Here is a 20,079-nt window from a genome sequence, read left to right on the forward strand (position 1 = left end):
ATTGAGTTGTGTCAAGGTCATACCTGGACTATGTGACATGAGACATGTGTAAACTCAGAAACAAACTTCTATTTTTTCTAGAATGATGAACTCTTGACCCCCATCTGGGAATCTGTTTTGCATTTTAGTTAGTCTTATAACTGATGTTATGAAAAGAATTCTGCCAGTCATGCCTTAACACTTGAGAAGTCAATTTGTTTTATATTTTGTCCAGTTTGGGGTAGAATTTTCTTTTCTTCTTCAAATTATTGAATTTCAAGTGATTATTTTCTCTGGAATGACTATAGTGCTCTGAAAATTCTTGGACAAATATATTTACCAGAATTTATATGGAATTAAAAAAACTGGAATAATATTTTCTGTGACTCAACAAGAGAATGTTGACACATCAGTACAATGCTGACTATTGCATATGTCATTGTCTTCGATCTTGGATTTTCATCAGGATTTGAACTGTTATTTACTTAGAACTTTTCAATGATAGGACTTGTTCTTTTTAATTCTTGGATTACAATTTGGATTTAATTTGCGATACTGTAAGTTCTTTTTCCTTATTTTTTTTACTTTCTACTCTAGGGAAATAAATTATTTGTTAAATTTTACAAAGCTTGTTATCTTCACTCTTTTCCGCTACTTATTTTAAGAGCATAGACTCTAACATATGTCACTGAAATCTCTATATGTCTCCTGCATGTAGCAAATTGCAAGTAATTGAGGCAGAAGCCCTAGTGGCTCCTGTTAGTCCTTAGCATTTTTAAATACAGTTTAATTTGTTACCTTAATGTGTATTTTATTCTTTAGATTAACTGTTACTGGAATTTGACATTTACATTCCTGGACTTTCATAGTGAATGTTACAGTGCATTATTTGATTTCAGAAGAAATCCTATTATATCTTGTACATACATTTATAATGGCCAATTAATCATTGCCCATTTTATGTACAAGTTTCAATGCATTCTTATTTCTATCACTTTGAGTAAATAAAATACATAGGGGCAAAAAATAAATTTTCTTCTTTACAACTGGACAATATAACATGATTGCACACTTTCAACCAATTAACAGGTGTTGCAAGATGAAGTATCATTTGTGTTGGTTGCAGCCAAGAAAATTGGTAAGTATAGCAAGACCTGCAATATAAAATCTGATACATAGATATGACTACATTCAGCCACCACATCTGCATGCATATTCAAGTAATAATTTTTAAAACAGTTGTGTTGTTGAAATCTGAATTAGAAAACAGGAAATCAGGGGCCATAACTCATGCAATGATATAAGGAATGCAGAAAATCAAACTCATTCAAGATTTTAACATTTCAAGGTTCTAGGTCAAATTTGGTTGAAATCCAAGATTTCAGGATAATACATAATGGCCAAGCTTGAAAGACAAGGGTTTCAAAAACCATATTTATTATAAGAATTTCATACAGAAAAAAGAAGAAAAAAACTTGTACATTTTAGATACCAGTTAAAGTTTTTATCCTAAGTAAAGATTTCAGTGTGGCATGTTGACTTAACTCGTTCTTGTTCCAAGGTGGCATGCACTCCAAATCACCTGAGGTAAAACGGTCATTGTACATGAGACAACTACCAAGATCTACTGTGAAATTACCACTTTGGACAATATTAAACATAAGATCAAACAGACAGCACTTTTGATTTAATGAATGGCTGTCTTTTTATGTCATAGTGTATAAAACAGTTTTTAGTTGGAACTGTATGTTAGATTTGTCACTGTCTACCACCCTACCATTATCATTTTTGTGTAGAATCTTATAATAAATTCAAGTCTTAATTTGATCCAACTTTATGCTAGAAAATTTCAAAACTGCAATCTGTCATTTTAAATATAATGAAAACGTTTTGGATATGCCATTTCAATGAGAAGTACACAGAGAAGAAGAAAAATTTTCTTAACGTTTTTATATTTCTCAACAAACCATTTCCATGGCAACCAGCAAATGAGGCCAAAACTTGCAATATAATGAAATTAAGCCACCTAATATCTGAAAGTCACAGAAAAGGTAGAAAACAGCCCTTATTTGATAGAGTCCTTCCTAAGCAGAGATAGGTATTATTATTTTTTAAATGAAGATTGGTCATATCTTTTCAAAAGTGATTGATGGGCTTATTCACATGCAAAGGCTTAGAGAATGATGCGAGCAAATAAGTAAAAGATTTACTTGGATCCACCACTGGTGATTGCTTGACTCCACACAATCCACAAAATCTTTTGCAGTTATCTTCAGCCCATTGTTTATACTCTGTACATGCCGATGACCCATATGCAGCACAATCTGTCTTGTCAACACAGGTGGTATCTGTACTGCCAGCATCACCTTGATAATAAATTGCAGCCCAATGATAAGGGCAAAAGATATCAATTTTATGGAGGACCCTCCAATGTTCTGTAAACCGCCATCCACAGAAATCTTGACTATTTAAACAACTACAGAGAATCCTGACATTTTCTTATCAGATTGTAATTTTTAACTCTGGCAATTCTAAAATAAGAAAAATGAGTTGTGCTAGAATGAAAAAATTATGGAAAATGCTGAATGAAAGAATAATGTAAAATGCTAAATGAAAAGTAAATGGAATGTGCTGAATTAAAAATAATGGAAAATGATGAATGGAAATTAGGGAAAATGCAGAATGAACAAATAAGGAACATGCTGAATGAAAAATTAATGGATAATGCTGAATGAAAAAAAATAATGGAACATGCTGCATAAAAATAATGGAAAATGCTGAATGGAAAATAAGAAAAATGCTAAATAAAATGATAAGGATAATAAAGAACATGCTGAATGAAACAATAATGGAAAATGCTGAATAAAAAAATATAAAATGCTGAATGAAAAATAAGGGAAAATGCTAAATGAAAAGATAATGGAAAGTGCTAAATTAAAAGTATTGGAAAATGCTGAATGGAAATTAGGGAAAATGCTGAATGAACAAATAAGGAACATGCTGAATGAAAAATTAATGGATAATGCTGAATGAAAAAATTAATGGAACATACTGCATAAAAATAATAGAAAATGCTGAATGGAAAATAAGAAAAATGCTAAATAAAAAGATAACGATAATAAAGAACATGCTGAATGAAACAATAATGGAAAATGCTGAACGAAAAATATAAAATGCTGAATGAAAAATAAGGGAAATGCTGATTGGAAAAAAAAAGGAAAATGCTGAATGAAAAAATAAGGAAAATGCTGGGATAAAGGAAAATGCTAAATGAAATAAATGTATTAATTCATACAATTTAAACTTTTCTTTACATGGAAGAAGATATTAAGATATTTGTAAAATAAAGGCTAGACAAAACATTAACTAAAATAAAAAGAACATTTAATTTTGTTGCCAAAAAGTGTTTTAATATTTTAATTTATTAATACACTTTAAGCATTATTTATAGATGATCATTGAGATGAGATAAATGAAATGTGGAATAAATAGCCTGAGTGAATGATGGATGTGTCAGAAACACTCAAAACCAAAAAATAATTGGTTTTAAGAGAATGATTTATTCGCAGTATTAAGTATACATTCAGACTTTTAAATAGTTTCATGTTTCAGGTTTTTAAAACCAAAAGTTATAAACACAATGGCTAGAGATTTTGAATGCAGCTAAAAGAAGAGAGTTATATATGTTTGTAGATAATCAGTGATCTATAGCCAAGCCTGTTTACAGCAGTCACCCATGGGAAATGGCAAAATTGGCCTTGGTAGACAGGTGGCCTCGAAAGGCAGTTTCAGCTCTTAAGCTCATGACAAATTTATGTACTATGAACTGAAAAGCATTAACATTATTATTGGTAGTATTAGCTTTATTATTATTTCACATGTATTACTATGATTATTATTATTATTATTATTATTATTAGCAACAGTAGTGGGCTACCATGATACATGTACATGCATTTAGTTTAACTATTTAGCATAAATCAAGAAAACTACAACTGTGTATGTGCACTCATTTTTATACATCTCTCTCTCTGTCTCTCTCTCTCTCTCTCATACACTTTTATTTCACTGTCAGTAGAAATGACTACTAAGTAGAATTACTAACTGACAGCTTAGCCATAAATGTTAAACAAATAACTGACTTATGTGTTAGGGCCATTACTATAATTAGGGATGAAAACAGGTCTACACACGAGTCTCTGATTTGGCTAATGTGGATATGTGAGAAAGCTTGCCAGTTGCTTCTTGTGGGTCGGTGGTTCTTTCCTGGGTTTTCCTGGGTTCTTCCTCCACCATTAATACTGGCTGCCATGTATAGCCTATCGTGTGCTGAAAAATGGTGCTAAACCCTACAACAACAACAACAAAGGTCTACACACTTTAAAACAATTGATGGATAAGCTGTTGTTTAAACTAACAGAGATCAAAAGCTAGCTTTTGTTAGCAACCTTTGATGATCAGAGAAGGAAAAGAAGCTTCTTGGGGCTGTTGTTAGTAGTACTTTCAATATTAATCAGAGTTTCCTCTAACCCTAGACTGAACCCAATTTTGATATTTCAACATTTATATAGAGGTGTTGTTGTTGTTGTTGTTGTAGGGTTTAATGCCATTTTTCAGTACAAGATAGGCTATACATGGCAGCCAGTATTAATGTTGGGGGGAAGAACTCGGGGATAATCCCGGAAAGAACCACCAACCCACGAGAAGCTATTGGCAATCTTTCTCACATACCCACACTGGCCAAATCTGAGATTCAAACCCATGCCAATAGAGGTGAAGATGGCAGTGATCCACAATGGTGAGTGCTTTAGACCACTCGGCCACTCGGGGCCCCTATATAAAGATGTAGGATCAGAGTCAGTCAGAAGGTTGGACTTCACTGCCACAAAGCCAGATTCATCAGAGTCAATCAGAAGGTTGGACTTCACTGCCACAAAGCCAGATTCATCAGAGTCAATCAGAAGGTTGGACTTCACTGCCACAAAGCCAGATTCATCAGAGTCAGTCAGAAGGTTGGACTTCACTGCCACAAAGCCAGATTCATCAGAGTCAATCAGAAGGTTGGACTTCACTGCCTCAAAGCCAGATTCATCAGAGTCAATCAGAAGGTTGGACTTCACTGCCACAAAGCCAGATTCATCAGAGTCAGTCAGAAGGTTGGACTTCACTGCCACAAAGCCAGATTCATCAGAGTCAATCAGAAGGTTGGACTTCACTGCCACAAAGCCAGATTCATCAGAGTCAATCAGAAGGTTGGACTTCACTGCCACAAAGCAGAGTAGACATGGAATACAACAAAAAAAACCGCTGACATTTGCTTTATTTTTCAAGAATCTGACTTTCTCTAAGCTGCTGCAACAGCATCGGTTTTCTGGTCATTGTTCAAAGAATAAATATCTTGAGAAACATGTGTTCTTTCATTTTTTTACAAACATACACATAAAGTCGCTTTCGTTTAACTTCGAGGTTTCAAATCTTTTTACAACAACATTGGAAAGGGTGTTTGTTGTTGATACCACATGAATACTGGACTTCTGGTGTCATGGAGATGTTGGTCACAAGAGTTGTGTAGTCACGTGATTAGCAATGTATATGGCAAGTACCAAATCTCATCATTTCTGTAGTTTCATATCATCTGTCATCAGATTAAAGAAGTATGGTTATAATACTCACAATTCATAACAGAATAAATCATTTTCCTAATATGGTTTCATGCAGGTATGTCTTGATAAAACATCGGTTAAGTTTGCAAGGCCTGTTGGTAAGTTGCTTTTCTATAGTGCTGCTGCATGGTGATGGCAAATTCCAGATTTTCAATATGCAGTTATCCCATACAGACTCTTAGTGACCCAACATAAATGTCCAAATATACAAGATGGGGTGCGAAGGGTCAGAGGGAACTCAGATTACAAAACTGTAAGGGATATCATTAGTGCCATGTACCAGTGTAAGAATAAAAGGTGCCTTGCTTTGGAAGCTGACACATTGATACATTTCAGTTTCAGTTGATTATGGTTGCAAACTTTATAATTGAAATATTAAATGTTTAAACATTGAATCAATTAATATACCTTTATATACATCATGCCTTGCTCATCAAACAAAAAGAACTTTAATCACTGCTGATACATTCCAGTGCTCGCAGAAGGCAGGGTGAAACCATTGCTTGGTTAAGAAACACATAGCCACAGACTGCAGAAGGCAGGGTGAAACCATTGCTTGGTTAAGAAACACATGGCCACAGACTGCAGAAGGCAGGGTGAAACCATTGCTTGGTTAAGAAACACACAGCCACAGACTGCAGAAGGCAGGGTGTAACCACTACTCATTTGAGAGACACATGGACACGGAAGACATGTAACCACTGAATACATTGCATTTATATAGGAAATTTTCCAGGGGAAAATTAGAATGGCCACTGTGACATTGTGCCTGCTAACTCAGGTGACCATTAGGACAGGTTGGACTGTATTAGAAATTAAATAAAGAATCCAACATCTCACCATTATAGTAAATTTATTACAACAGAAACTAATAAAGTACTTTGATGGACTATGGCACTAGTAGGTACATAACTACACTGATTAAATCTGTACTTGTAAAATATTACTGCAGCCTGCAAAAAATATAGAAAAAAGGTCCACAATACAGCAATAAATGATACACAAATTGTACAAAAAAAGCCTGCAACACTAAACAGATATTCAACATTATGCAGGAGCCCTGAGTGTCTGATTGGTCTAAAGTGCTCTCGTTATTGATCACTGCCATCTCACCTCAGTCTGCATGGGTTCAAGTCTTGGACTAGGCCAATGTGGGTATGTGATAAAGCTTGACTGAACCTTCCCATAGGTCAGTGGTTTTTCTTGGAGTATTCCCAGGTTCTTCATCCACAAGTTATACTGGCCACCATGTATAGCCTATCTTGCATTGATAAATCACATTAAACCCCATAGCAACAACGCTATGCATACAATTAAATGCACAGGAAATTTCAGTGTTTGATCTCAAGCAGTTTTGGTGTGCCTGTCCTTAAACTACTTCAGAATGTTTGCAGCAAAACAATATCCCCTGCAGCTGTTGTAGTGAGGTAGGGGTGAGGTGGGTGGAAGTGAATATGGGGAAACATTAAACCTAATTTTTAAAGCCAGGATTAATCCTGAGGAGGCTAATGATTATGTATATAAATACCTCCACCTCCCTCAATAAGACAAATTCCACAGCTCTTCATACAGTGTTCTGTGGACCAGCTGGCATATTCCTCACACACATTCTGACCAAAACTTCCAAAACAGTCAGCCTCCTTATCTTGGCAGGCACTTCCAGCTGAAAATAATTACAGTAGTTCTCACAATATAAGCCAATTAGCATACCTTGTAAATTAATAATTATTGCAGACCTATTGATTATTGTAATTCAGTGATTTGTTTAAGTATGTCAGGTTTGACAATAGATACTTATGACGTGGACTTTGGTAATCAATCGTCACACCTGTATTGTGATGCTTCAGTATTCCATCATCACACCTGTGTAGTAATACCCCAGTATCCCATGATCACACCTATGTAGTAACACCCATGTATCCAATCATCACGCTTGTATAGTGTGATATCTCAGTATCCAATCATCACACATGCATAGTGATACCTCAGTATTGAATCATCAAACCTTTACTATGTCACCTCAGTATCCAATGATCACAAATGCATTATGATACATCAGTGTCCCATCATCGCACCTGTATTGTGATATCTCAGTATCCCATCATCACACCTGTGTAGTGACACCCCCGTATCCAATTATCACACCTGTATAGTGATACCTCAGTATCCAATCATCACATCTTTAATATGATGCCTCAGTATCCAATGATCATACTTGCATTGTGACACCTCAGTATCCCATCACACCTGTATCATGACATCAAAGTTTCCAATTATCACACCTACATAGTGATACATGTACTTCAGTATCCCATCATCAGTTACATGGCAGAATTTAATTCAATGTTGTCAAAACATATTTAGGTGCCATCATCAATAATGAAATCATTAACAAGGATCATATCTTTTTCAAACGATTTTATAAAAACACTCTGACCTTCTATTTTTATGCTAGGGTTAACCCATACAGATGTGAGCATTAAATACTCAGGTCAACTAACTTGATACTGATTTAAATAATTCTGAGAGCAACAAATAAATCTATCCAAAATGAATTAGGTTATTTTTTGGAAACTGAACAAAACCCACTTTAAGAAAGAAATGATCAATTTTGGAACTTTGTAATAGATTTTTCCATTATGAGTTCCCTGAGAATAGTCTCTGAAGTTAAGCAAGTTTTAAAGCATGTGTAAATTTAAAAATAATATCATCTTTACAACTCCCTTATAGAACCCTTTTATTAAAACTGTTTGTTTTTAAGTTATCTTTTCTTCTTTCCATAGAAACTTGTAATACAATTTATTAAGTTCATTAAGTACCTGTTTGGCTGGATTGTTAAACTTAATAAAGGGTGAGAAAATTTAAGATTGTATGACTTTTATTACTGCTAACATTCCAAGTGATGAAATAATATGCTTATATAAAAGCAAATTCTTAATTTGTATAATTTGGATGAGACAGTTAAGAATTGGTATATTCTCTAAAATAATTTTAAAAAGCCAAGGAAAGCAAAATCACTATAATCCCAATTAAATTTATATTTGGAACAGAAGTAAAATTTTCTACTTGTTTTGCTTTCAAGCCATATTACTTTGTGTTTTTTTCTATAGTAATACTGTTACTTAAGATCTAAGGCCAATTTCAATGATTTGTCTTAACCATCAAGAATCATTGATGTATTGACTGAGTATTGAAAATAATTAAAAGTTGAACCACCAACATCAATTCCTTTAATATTCTTTTGCTTACCTTATCATCTGAACAAATATCTCTGAACAAAAATAAAGATATATGGGGAGGGAGGATCACCTTGTCTACATCCTATATCAGTAGGCAACAATTTAGATACTTGTCCAATAAAGGTTATACACCTCTCCCTCGATAACTTACACACAACGGGGTCCACAAACATAGACCACACTATAAGCGAGGCATGAGTTACTGAGGGACATCCAAAAATAAAATAAAAAATCGCTTTGACATTGAGAAAACCGTGGGGGGGAGGGGCAGCGTTAGGGAACTGGGCTGTTTAATGACTGAATCCTCATTTTATCGATAATAATTTTTAATAATGCATTTTTTCTAATGAAGTTGTTCGCTATTCTGTTTAAATAACATTTTTTTCCCTCAAAATATCCAACATATGAAAGATCGTTCCAACTGGTTTGAACAACCATCACACGTATGCAAAAAATCTATAATAATAATAATAATGACCTTATTTAAAGAGGGTAACACAATTAGCTAAAAACTAATCTACCTTGAGGCCCTCATACAAAGGAATTCATTTATTTAAGCTGCATCTCTGAAGCCACTGGATATATTGGGTTTGGAAGAAGGAAATAGAGTGGGCATTTCTAATCTCAACTGGAATACTATTCCAGAGCAGAGTTCCAGAGTATTGGAAACTTTTTTAAATAACTCCTTATTTGGTTTGGGAATTTTATACTGTTTGGTAGACATGGATCGCAGGTGGGGAGTATTACCAGGTAGCCTATACTGGAATAGTGATTGTAAATATTCAGGAGCACTATTATGAGATATCCTGTACATTAATTTGGCTTTTCTCAAACAGATTCGGTCTTTAATAGGTAATATTTTTAACCACCAGCTAAACTTTCCTTGCTTTCTTTCTGGATTACTATTAGCCCAAATGCTCTTTTTTGAAGATGTGCCAGCTTTGCTATGTTTTTATCATTTGAATTACCCCATACTGTACTACAGTAGTCCAAATAGGGTTGTATGTAACTGTTATAAATAGTTTTCTGTGCCTTTCAGGGAGAAAATGTCTTATCCTACTGAGAAGCCATAAACTTGAATTGACTTTTTTACTGGTATATTTGATATGTTCAGTCCATGATAGGTTATTATCTACCAGAATACCAAGTAGTCTATCATGACAGACCATTTGCAGATTTGTAAGATTTGTATCCTTCCATGTCAGACATAGTTCATCACTATCAAGATGTGTCCTTTTTTGCCATGTTGAGATAAGTAATATTTTAGTTTTACCAGTATTTACCACCATGCCATTACATGTGCACCAATTTTCCAGTTTGTTTAGTGCATTCTGTAAAGAAATTTCGAGCTCATGCTTTGTGTTTTGGATGTCTGACAATGTTGTGTCATCTGCATAGAGATCTGTACATGATATTGAGTCTCTTAGTAAAAGTGGTAGGTCATTAATAAATAAAATGAATAGTAATGGACCTAGAATTGAGCCTTGTGGTACTCAATATCTAATTGTTTCAGGTTCAGACAGAACATTATATATGTAAACATGTTGTGTTCTCTCATTTAAGTACGAAGTAAACCATCTAATTGTTCTTTCATCACACTGGTAGATTTTCAGTTACTTCAAAAGGATTTCATGATCCACCATGTCGAAAGCATTCCTGAAATCTATGTATTATGTCACTGATTGTTGTTTTCTTGATGAGTCTGGTTCCCTTAGTGGTATTTAATAGTATCTTGCCAAATCAGTAGTCCACAATTTAGGAACTAGACTAACTGTTGATACACCACCAAACAAAATTCTTTTTTTCTTCAAAAACATGCGACATTTATTTCATGACAATTAGTACAATGTTAATGTTGTGATTTCATTGGAAGTAATAATGAAAGTTCTTATCATCCCTGAGGATATCTCTAAATGCCAGTTCAAGAATTCTCTGAAACACATTTGCCCACAATGGTCCATATCTGTGAAATCAAGCTCTTTATTTTATGATGTATTCTTTTTGCTTTGCTGACTTGTTATCTTTGATCACAGTTATGAAAGAGTTGGTTAATTTAAGCTTTTTGTTACATACACAATAATGTTTATTAGGGTGTTTGATTGATCAAATAAAGTTAGTTCACCTAACATACGATCGAGGCCGCTTGATTTAAAGTTAGTCCGATTTTATGCCTTTTAACTTTTCTTTTATTCCACCTCCTTTTCTTTTTATTCAAAAGACATAATTAGCATGATAATATAAAGGAGGCCAGCTTTTAATTCAGTGCAACAATTCAACAAATACTTCTGTAAGTCAGTTATCAAAACACGGTCGGCACTTAATTAGGTTCTCAGATTAATGCTTGTGGACATAGCTGTTACGGTTGATTGACGCATTTTACGTTTAATTACTAGAGGACCCATTGCACTTGTGATGATTACACTTAAAAGGAACTAAAAGATGGAACTAGAACACAAATTTCAATTGATAAAAAATTGTATTTAATTTGTATTTTGATTAAAGTAATGTACTGATCAGTGTAAGTGACATTTTCATTTATCGAAATTTCCTTACATATCGTTAATTGTGGTGTACTAGGAATGTCGTTTGGAAAGAAAATGTAAAAAACTGTATGAGTTATTTTTAAATTTGATATTTCATAGTGTTGATTACAATTTCCAGGTCCTATCTACCGTTTTCAACGATAAAACAAGTGATACATCAAAGCTTCCGTTACCAATTTTAATTGCGATTTTCTTCAAGGTTAACAAATAGGGTTTATTTTCAGGGGTATTTTGGGGTTTAAAAAATGGGATCCATGCCTGCTTATAACAGAATAAGCAGCTGAGAAATTAATTCCAGAAAGTTTATGCATGGCATTAGATTTAATACAGGATTGAATATTACTTGCAACATCAACATAAAGCCAAGACAATTTAATAACTATTTTGAACTTGGCCACATAACAGTTAGCATTTTTTAATATATCATATATTTTTTAGTTGGTACATATATTTATCATCATAAACATTTCCTACTTCACCATCATCTTTACCATCACCTCAGACATTTATAATCATCCTAATTGTGATATCCTTAAAGCCTTACTTTAAGGAATGTATTATCACTGTTTCTAATATTACAATGCTTAATCAAAATTGTTATTGCTGTCAACATCAAATTTTTTATGTCATCACGCTTGTATCAAGAATATCTTCATCATCTTCATCATCATTGCCCACCACCATCATCATCACCATCATCATCTTATACTCACTGATGTCAGTCCTGCAGGCCCTCTCAACACAGACTTCTCTGTCACTGGGCTTATTTGAGGTCAGACACTGACTGTCTGGTATGGGTGTATTTGAAGATGAACTTTGGTAACATTTAACATTTCGAGTCTTTACACCTCTGCCACAAGTTTTTGAACACTGAAAAAGGGTAAAATGAAAGTATTCTTCCTATGAAATGCTTAGCATAGCAAAAATATAACTGCATACATGTGAAGTTCACCAGCCACAACATTTAAAATTATGATCAGTCATGCAATCATTTGTGGGATTGGATTTTATTCTTATTTATTTCACATGTTAATGATGGGTCTTATGCTTATAACTCCATGAAACTACTGATAATTGAAATTGCTCTTGGCAATATAACTATTTATCATTTAGAACTTCTTTTCTGCGTGCATGCCATTATTAAAAATTAGTCAAGCCTTAAAATGTTCTATTCATTCTTATGTTTGCATGACTGAACTTGGATGCACTAATTAGTGAGTCATCAATGAACTTGGATAACTTTGTGGCAGATGTGCTAATTAGTGAGTCATCAGTGAACTTGGATGCACTAATTAGTGAGTCATCAATGAACTTGGATAACTTTGTGAGACATCAATAAAAATGTTTCAAGTTTCTATAAACTGGACTTACTGCCTAGAAGATTTTTTTGGTCAAGTTTGTACAATGCTAAGCCAACTCATTTTGACCTCTCCCTCCATGTAGCATTCCAATTGTTCAAAAGAGAAGTATTCTGCATTTGAATGTGTATGTGTGTTGAAATTTTATCATAGCTTTAAATAAACTTTCAGTCATATCGTTACGATGTCTGCAGTTTGACAGTTGATATTGATGACTAACACATCATCTTTCTTATATATGGCAGAGATCAATTCCATGACAAATTTTTTAATGTCAAGAAGATAATGTGTCTTGAAAAATAATTTGTTAATTGACATGATTAACATATGAAAAATTAAGCAAGAAATGTAATTATATTTCTGAAAATGAAAATGCTACAGAATACTGATGGAAAAATGCACTTTACAGTGAAGAATAAAAATGATGGAACTAAAAATTATAGTCGTAAATGATAACTTCATTGTCTTACTGAGCCCCATGGACCATTCTTCCACACACCAGGGCACTGATGTGTGTTACACTGTGATATTTCTGATGGCTTGGGTGTACCACTACACTTGAAGGCTGACAAAACCTGCAGATATAAATGATTAGATGGATGAATGCATGAAAAAATATAGAATTACTGTCAGACATTCCAGCTTTTATGGTACAGTGAAACCTGTCTTGAATGACCACCCCTTTTGCCAAACTATGATGGTCTCTCATGACATGTGGTCTCTCATAACAGGTCATAACACTATATAATCAATCAGTCTGTACATGTTCTGGCACTGACCTGGCCATTTTATCATTAGTTATATGAGTGGAATTCTTGCTATGCTTTTCAACATCATTTTTCCCTCCATGAAATATTTCATTGTTGGAATTGCAAACTTTACCAAATGCATATTGGTCACCTTTTGATTTTTGTTATATGCCTACCAAGAGTCTCACAGGGATTCAAAAGCCAAACAGGTGTCCAGGACTCCTATATTGGTAAACACAGGACTACCACCAGCAAAAGTTGCATTCCCCTCTCAGAAAATGTGAAAATTTACAAATTTGAAGAACCAGATGTTGCGATTGAGTTTAATTTTCCACACTGTTTACACCACTGACACATAGCTCTTGTTTGTCCATCAGAGTGAGACTGAATTTTGTCAATCCGAAGAAAGGTCTTGTTTCTAGAACACTAAACTAGGCATCACACACTTTTTTTACACTTGGATTCTGTCCCATCTGAACTATCAGTTTTAGCAACTTTTTCTTTCTTACAACCTTTATGAATATAATGCTTAACCCTAAACCACTTATCTAAATTTGCAAACGGCATTTTGTCTAAGTCTCAACTTGTCTTGATATCGAGGTCAAAGGTACCGCTTATTCAGCTACACTCGGAAACGAACACAATAATGAAAGCTAAAGCTATTCATCTGATTTGAGCTTATAACGACCATGGGCTGTCTGCCACTGAATTCATTTTCTTTGTAAATATCAGCACATTTTCTTTGTAAATATCAGCACATTTTCTTTGTAAATATCTGCACATTTTCTTTGTAAATATCTGCACATTTTCTTTGTAAATATCAGCACATTTTCTTTGTAAATATCTGCACATTTTCTTTGTAAATATCTGCACATTTTCTTTGTAAATATCTGCATTTGTAAATATCTGCACATTTTCTTTGTAAATATCAGCACATTTTCTTTGTAAATATCAGCACATTTTCTTTGTAAATATCTGCACATTTTCTTTGTAAATATCTGCACATTTTCTTTGTAAATATCTGCACATTTTCTTTGTAAATATCAGCACATTTTCTTTGTAAATATCTGCACATTTTCTTTGTAAATATCAGCACATTTTCTTTGTAAATATCTGCACATTTTCTTTGTAAATATCTGCACATTTTCTTTGTAAATATCAGCACATTTTCTTTGTAAATATCTGCACATTTTCTTTGTAAATATCAGCACATTTTCTTTGTAAATAACAGCACATTTTCTTTGTAAATATCAGCACATTTTCTTTGTAAATATCAGCACATTTTCTTTGTAAATATCTGCACATTTTCTTTGTAAATATCTGCGCATTTTCTTTGTAAATATCAGCACATTTTCTTTGTAAATATCAGCACATTTTCCCACTCAACAGCTAGATGAAATATTTGAACTTGCCACTTGGCTATTGCATCATGTTCTTTTCATGGACACTTGTAATGACAAAATGCACATCTGAGGGTCTTTCAGCCAATGATTTTTGTCATTATAAATACCAGCACATATAAAATGATAAATTGATCAACATATTTTCCCACTCAGCAGGTGGCTAACTTAGGACTGGCAAGTCTTTGAATTTGCCATCCAGATATTTTGCACATAAGGAGGACCCTACCATCTTTACAACAATTGCAATGATTACTTCTTGTGGACTTGGAATGACTAAAAAACATTTATCTTGTTTTTTTAATTGGGAGACTTTGGCTCCCGCTAAGGACTGTTGGGTTTTCTACACATAATTGGGAGACTCCCAATTAAATCAAAAGAGTTGGCGTATATGTACTGTACAGTCTTAAATTTATTTACAATCTTATTTTACACCATCTATCCATACAAATATTTCTATTTTCTCTCTTTCAAGTGAGCCTCAACTAGTCCAAAATACACTAAACTTAGCAGTCACTAAAATAGGTAAAATTAATTTTGCTATTGCAGACAATACCAGCTTCTGAATGTACAATAAATGAATTATAAAACACATGAAATTGAAAACAAGATATCTGCTTGTATCATTTCCAATTTACCTTTGAAGTCCAGGAAGTGAAAATGACCAAAGGGAGCAAGAATTTTTGTCTGAAATACGCATCTGAAGTTAAAGACGAAGCTGTATACACCAAAATCCAAATTACACCTATCAATTATACACCAATACAAAGAGAACTAAAAGTTATTTTAATGGTACCTGAGATAAACAGGTCTTAGGGCTCAGGAAAAGCACTAATCTACTCATCCTGGGCCAAGTAAAACGTTACTATCGGTATTTACTTATCACTGGGCAATGTAGATGCAGAATCCAACCATGAGGATAACTCTGAGTGCATTTTCTACCTGTAGCAACCTCTGAAGCTTAGCATCACTTAACATTTGGTGTGTGTAAGTTATAAATAACCTACGCACAATCCACATACATACTTGACAGTCTAGAACATTTTGCAAAGTAAATGATTTCATTCTTTTACACTGGAACCTGATACATAAGACTGATACTAAAATAGGCAAATGTTACTAAGATATTATTTTGCAACATGTCACCCAGCCCTAAATTGCATCTTAATGGCATTTGCATTCACAGTGACACATTTCAGTAATGTAGGCATCCTATTTTGATGTTGAGAGAGACTCTTTTTCAATTAGTTATTACACATCTTTATAAGTCAGACATTTTAGACATTAAGAGACAAGCAATGTACAAATTTCTGTCATTTTGCCCTTTTTGTATCTTTTATTCAAGGTATTTGCAATGGTTAATGCACAAAATAAAATACCTACAAATGAGTACATTTTGATTGAAGCAAATCCATGAATTAAGGTACCCAAGAAAATTAATCTGTTTTACAAAAGCACAAAAACTGACACCCAGGAAAAAATTTAATTGACAGCATTCTTTGTCAGTCAACACACCTTCAAATTACAAATGCAAAAATGTTAAATAGCAAATCAGCTGAATTTATAGGAAGTTAGCTAACACTTACATAATACAATTTTACCCAAATTTGTTGGATTTATCAATCATACCTTTTCAATGTTATTATCTTCCTGAACACACTCAACAGAGCGGTGATGCTGTCCTCCACCACAGGATTTGGAGCATGCACCCCAATCTCCTGTCCTCCACCTGACCAATACACAGAATGGATCATTAACAACACACATTTATACCTATGCTGTATTGCAGTTTAGTCCTATTTTCTAGCACTATCAGAAAACAGCAGTCCCTCACTATTAAGGCCCTCCATATAGCACTACTCTCTTATAAGACAGATATGTTCTTAGATGACCTCCAGTTTTTGCTTTCTACTGTTACCCATGTTATTTGATTTGTATTCCTGGTAATGGAAAACAGTTATAATATGTTTTCACATCATTAAATGCCCTATTTGTTTTTTTATTAAACACTATTATAACACATCATTAAATGCCGTATCTGTTGTGTTTTTAATATCACACATCATTAAATACCCTATTTGTTTAGTTATTAAACACTATTATAACACATCATTAAATACCCTATTTATTATGTTATTAGGCACTATTACATCAGATCATTAAATACCTTATGTGTTATGTAATTAAACACTTTTATAACATGTTCATGTTGGAAATAACTTTCCCTAAACTTTAACCACTAGATTATAAAGTGAGTTGAGTACTAAACACCCAACTGATTATTCAGAGTTACCGAACCACACAAAATCTTGATTCAAGGATGCCTCATTTGTGAGGGATATCTGTTTATAAGGATAATGACAGGAATACTAATAAAAATCAATTTTTTTAAAGAACATGTGTCTAATCTGAACACAGGACAGATCTTTTGTTTCAAATATCCATCTTACTACTTGCCATGTAACAAAAGTATCACTGCCATTTGTTTCAAAGAAGCATGTTTTCAAAGATCTGTTAATTTTGGGTCCAAGCAAATTTTGTGCCTGCAGTCCAAGAGCTACAGAACACTGGGCACAGGCTACTATATGTTGAAATCAGGTAGCCCTTGTGGACCACTTAATGATATTATGACTTGTCTCTTTTTCTTATGGGAAAATATGGCAATAAAAATAGTTCGAAAAGAAGAATCATTATTAATGACAAATGACAATGAAAACAGAAGTCTCAAAGCTATATAGTGTATGTTGTTTCAAATTAAATTGTCCTCTTGGGGCTTCTGATATAGTGTTTGTTGTTTCAAAGTATACTCATTATTCCCACTATGAAAACAAAGTCATATTGACAGCGTTCTTTTGCATATCAGGGCCCAGCAATGTGGAATGAATTGCTCACTGAACTTAGACATAAAGACACAGTAATCACATTCAAGAGTGCTCTCAAAACTCACTTATTTCGACTGCAAGAACAAACTTAAAGACCTAATAATGTTTCCTACCTTAAATATTCTCAGCATGTTTTTTCTATGTTTTCTAATTTCTCGGTGTTTGTGTTTGTAATCATATCATTATATATGTTTTTTATCTTATAGGTGTGTTGTCTAATGTAAAGTGCTTAGAGCTTCTAAAGATTAGGCGCTATACAAAGTTCTCATTATTATTAAATTGCCCTCTTGGGGCTACCAATATAGGGTATGTAGATTCAGATTAAATTGCCCTCTTGGGGCTACTGATATAGTGTATTTAGTCTCAAATTAAACTACCCTCTTGGGAGTACTGATTTGAAGATAGGCACATTTACTCATTTTAAATTAAATATCAATTGTTCTTTTAAAATTTAACACTAATTTTCTTTAACCAAAGTTTATTCAGTTCTGATTGTTGAATGTTCTGCACCTTAACTGTCACCAGGAAACTTCCCCCAAAAAATGATCTATCACTATGGCCTTGTACTAAACTTGGGTTAAAATAAGAACATATCATGTGGAGCTTTCATTGTGACATCACACTGCATGACATGAAATTCGGGGCCCCGAGTGGCCGAGTGGTCTAAAGCGCTCTTCGTTACGGATCACTGCCATCTCACCTCTGTCTGCGGCGGTTCGAGTCTAAGATTCAGCCAATGTGGGCATGTGAGAAAGCCTGCCAGTAGCTTCTCGTGGGTCGGTGGTTCTTTCCGGGGTTTTCCGGGTTCTTCCTCCACCATTAATACTGGCCGCCATGTATAGCCTATCGTGCTGAAAAATGGCGTTAAAACCCCACAACAACAACGACATGAAATTCAGTTGTACTGCATTACACCTTTAGGTTCATCTCATCCAAAAATGTCTATGTACCTTAACATTGATTTTGACAAATGCACCTATTGAGGCATCCAAATAATGACCTTCCAAATGAATATGGATGTATATGTATCCAGATGAAGTGAATACTTGCCACTTCAAGGTGCTGAATCAAATTCTAAAAAAGGACACCTATTACTAAAATAGTCGGTGGTGAATGCCTACATGACCTGCTTGACTTATACTATATAAGATGGTCTCATTGTATGGGTGTATAATCCATGCATCCTATGGACATCATTTCAAGTGCTGTATTTCACTCTGTAAACACTTCAATCTTTCACTTTTCTATCTTATCCTAATATAAAAAGTAATTCTTGTTCAATGTTTTTCTTACTTTATTTATATCTACTTTCTTTTTTATCTTCCTTTAGCTTTTTTGTCATGATATTAATTTCACTAATTAATCAATCATACAAAAGCTTAGTCATGCTAAGACAAGCTAAACTGATTCTTATTTGCCTCTGTGTCAGCCCAAAAAACACAAAAATATGATTGATATATACCGGGGAGGACAGGCTAATGTGTTACATGGCTGAGGAACTTCTGATGGTTTATCACTTATGCTACATCTGAAGTCTTCTGCTGGGTTGTTGTTCTTGTCAATACAGGAGATTTCTGGAACTTGTTGCCCTATGATAGAAAATACTGGTAATCATCAATGATTTTCTTTAATTTCATTTAGTTTTGAAGAATATAATATCTTATTCTGAAATTTAAAAAAATAATTTCCAAACTTTTACAGTGACATAGCTGAGGTTATTTATCATTATAAATAATAAAATAAACAACACCAACATGTAGAATGTGTGATAGGGTTCACTTTATTGCTTCATTTGACTGAATTCAAACTGAATTCAATATCATTGCTTATTTCATTAAGTATGTTGTTGTTGTTGTTGTTGTGTGGTTTAACACCATTTCTCTGCACATGATAGGCTATACATGGCGGCCAGTATTAATGGTTGTGGAAGAACCTGGGAAAACCCCAGAAAGAACCACCGACCCACAAGAAGCTACTGGCAAGCTTTCTCACATACCCACATTGGCCAAATCCGAGTCTCGAACCCACGCAGACAGCGGTGAGATGGCAATGATCTGTAACGGAGAGTGCTTTAGACCACTCGGCCACTCTGGGCCCCATTTAATTGAGTATAATTCTGTTTCTAAGTGATCGGTGATACAAACATCATGACATAAACAAGATGACATCATAGATTACATTTTTACCATAGATAACTGTTTAATTCTTTAACAAATAATTGACATTGAAAAATGCATATATATTATAGATAAATTATGTTTTAAGA

The 20,079-nt window shown here is 33.9% G+C and overlaps 1 protein-coding gene across 1 annotated transcript in view; it reads right to left on the reverse strand.

The window, feature by feature from the left end:
* Window positions 1–20,079, reverse strand: part of LOC149770817 (A disintegrin and metalloproteinase with thrombospondin motifs 1-like) — a 67,790-nt gene that overhangs the window by 16,681 nt on the left and 31,030 nt on the right. The window contains exons 19-25 of the mRNA XM_089949081.1: window positions 19,276–19,402; window positions 16,561–16,660; window positions 13,253–13,357; window positions 12,138–12,294; window positions 7,171–7,305; window positions 4,804–5,242; window positions 2,213–2,467 (exon numbers count right to left, since the gene is read on the reverse strand). Of these exons, the coding sequence (XP_089805207.1) occupies window positions 2,213–2,467; window positions 4,804–5,242; window positions 7,171–7,305; window positions 12,138–12,294; window positions 13,253–13,357; window positions 16,561–16,660; window positions 19,276–19,402 (1,318 nt within the window). The remainder of the gene's footprint in view (window positions 1–2,212; window positions 2,468–4,803; window positions 5,243–7,170; window positions 7,306–12,137; window positions 12,295–13,252; window positions 13,358–16,560; window positions 16,661–19,275; window positions 19,403–20,079) is intronic.

This window comes from Sinohyriopsis cumingii, unplaced genomic scaffold, assembly GCF_028554795.1.
Source record: "Sinohyriopsis cumingii isolate HCF-2022 unplaced genomic scaffold, ASM2855479v2 utg002277l, whole genome shotgun sequence".
Classification (NCBI taxonomy): domain Eukaryota; kingdom Metazoa; phylum Mollusca; class Bivalvia; order Unionida; family Unionidae; genus Sinohyriopsis; species Sinohyriopsis cumingii.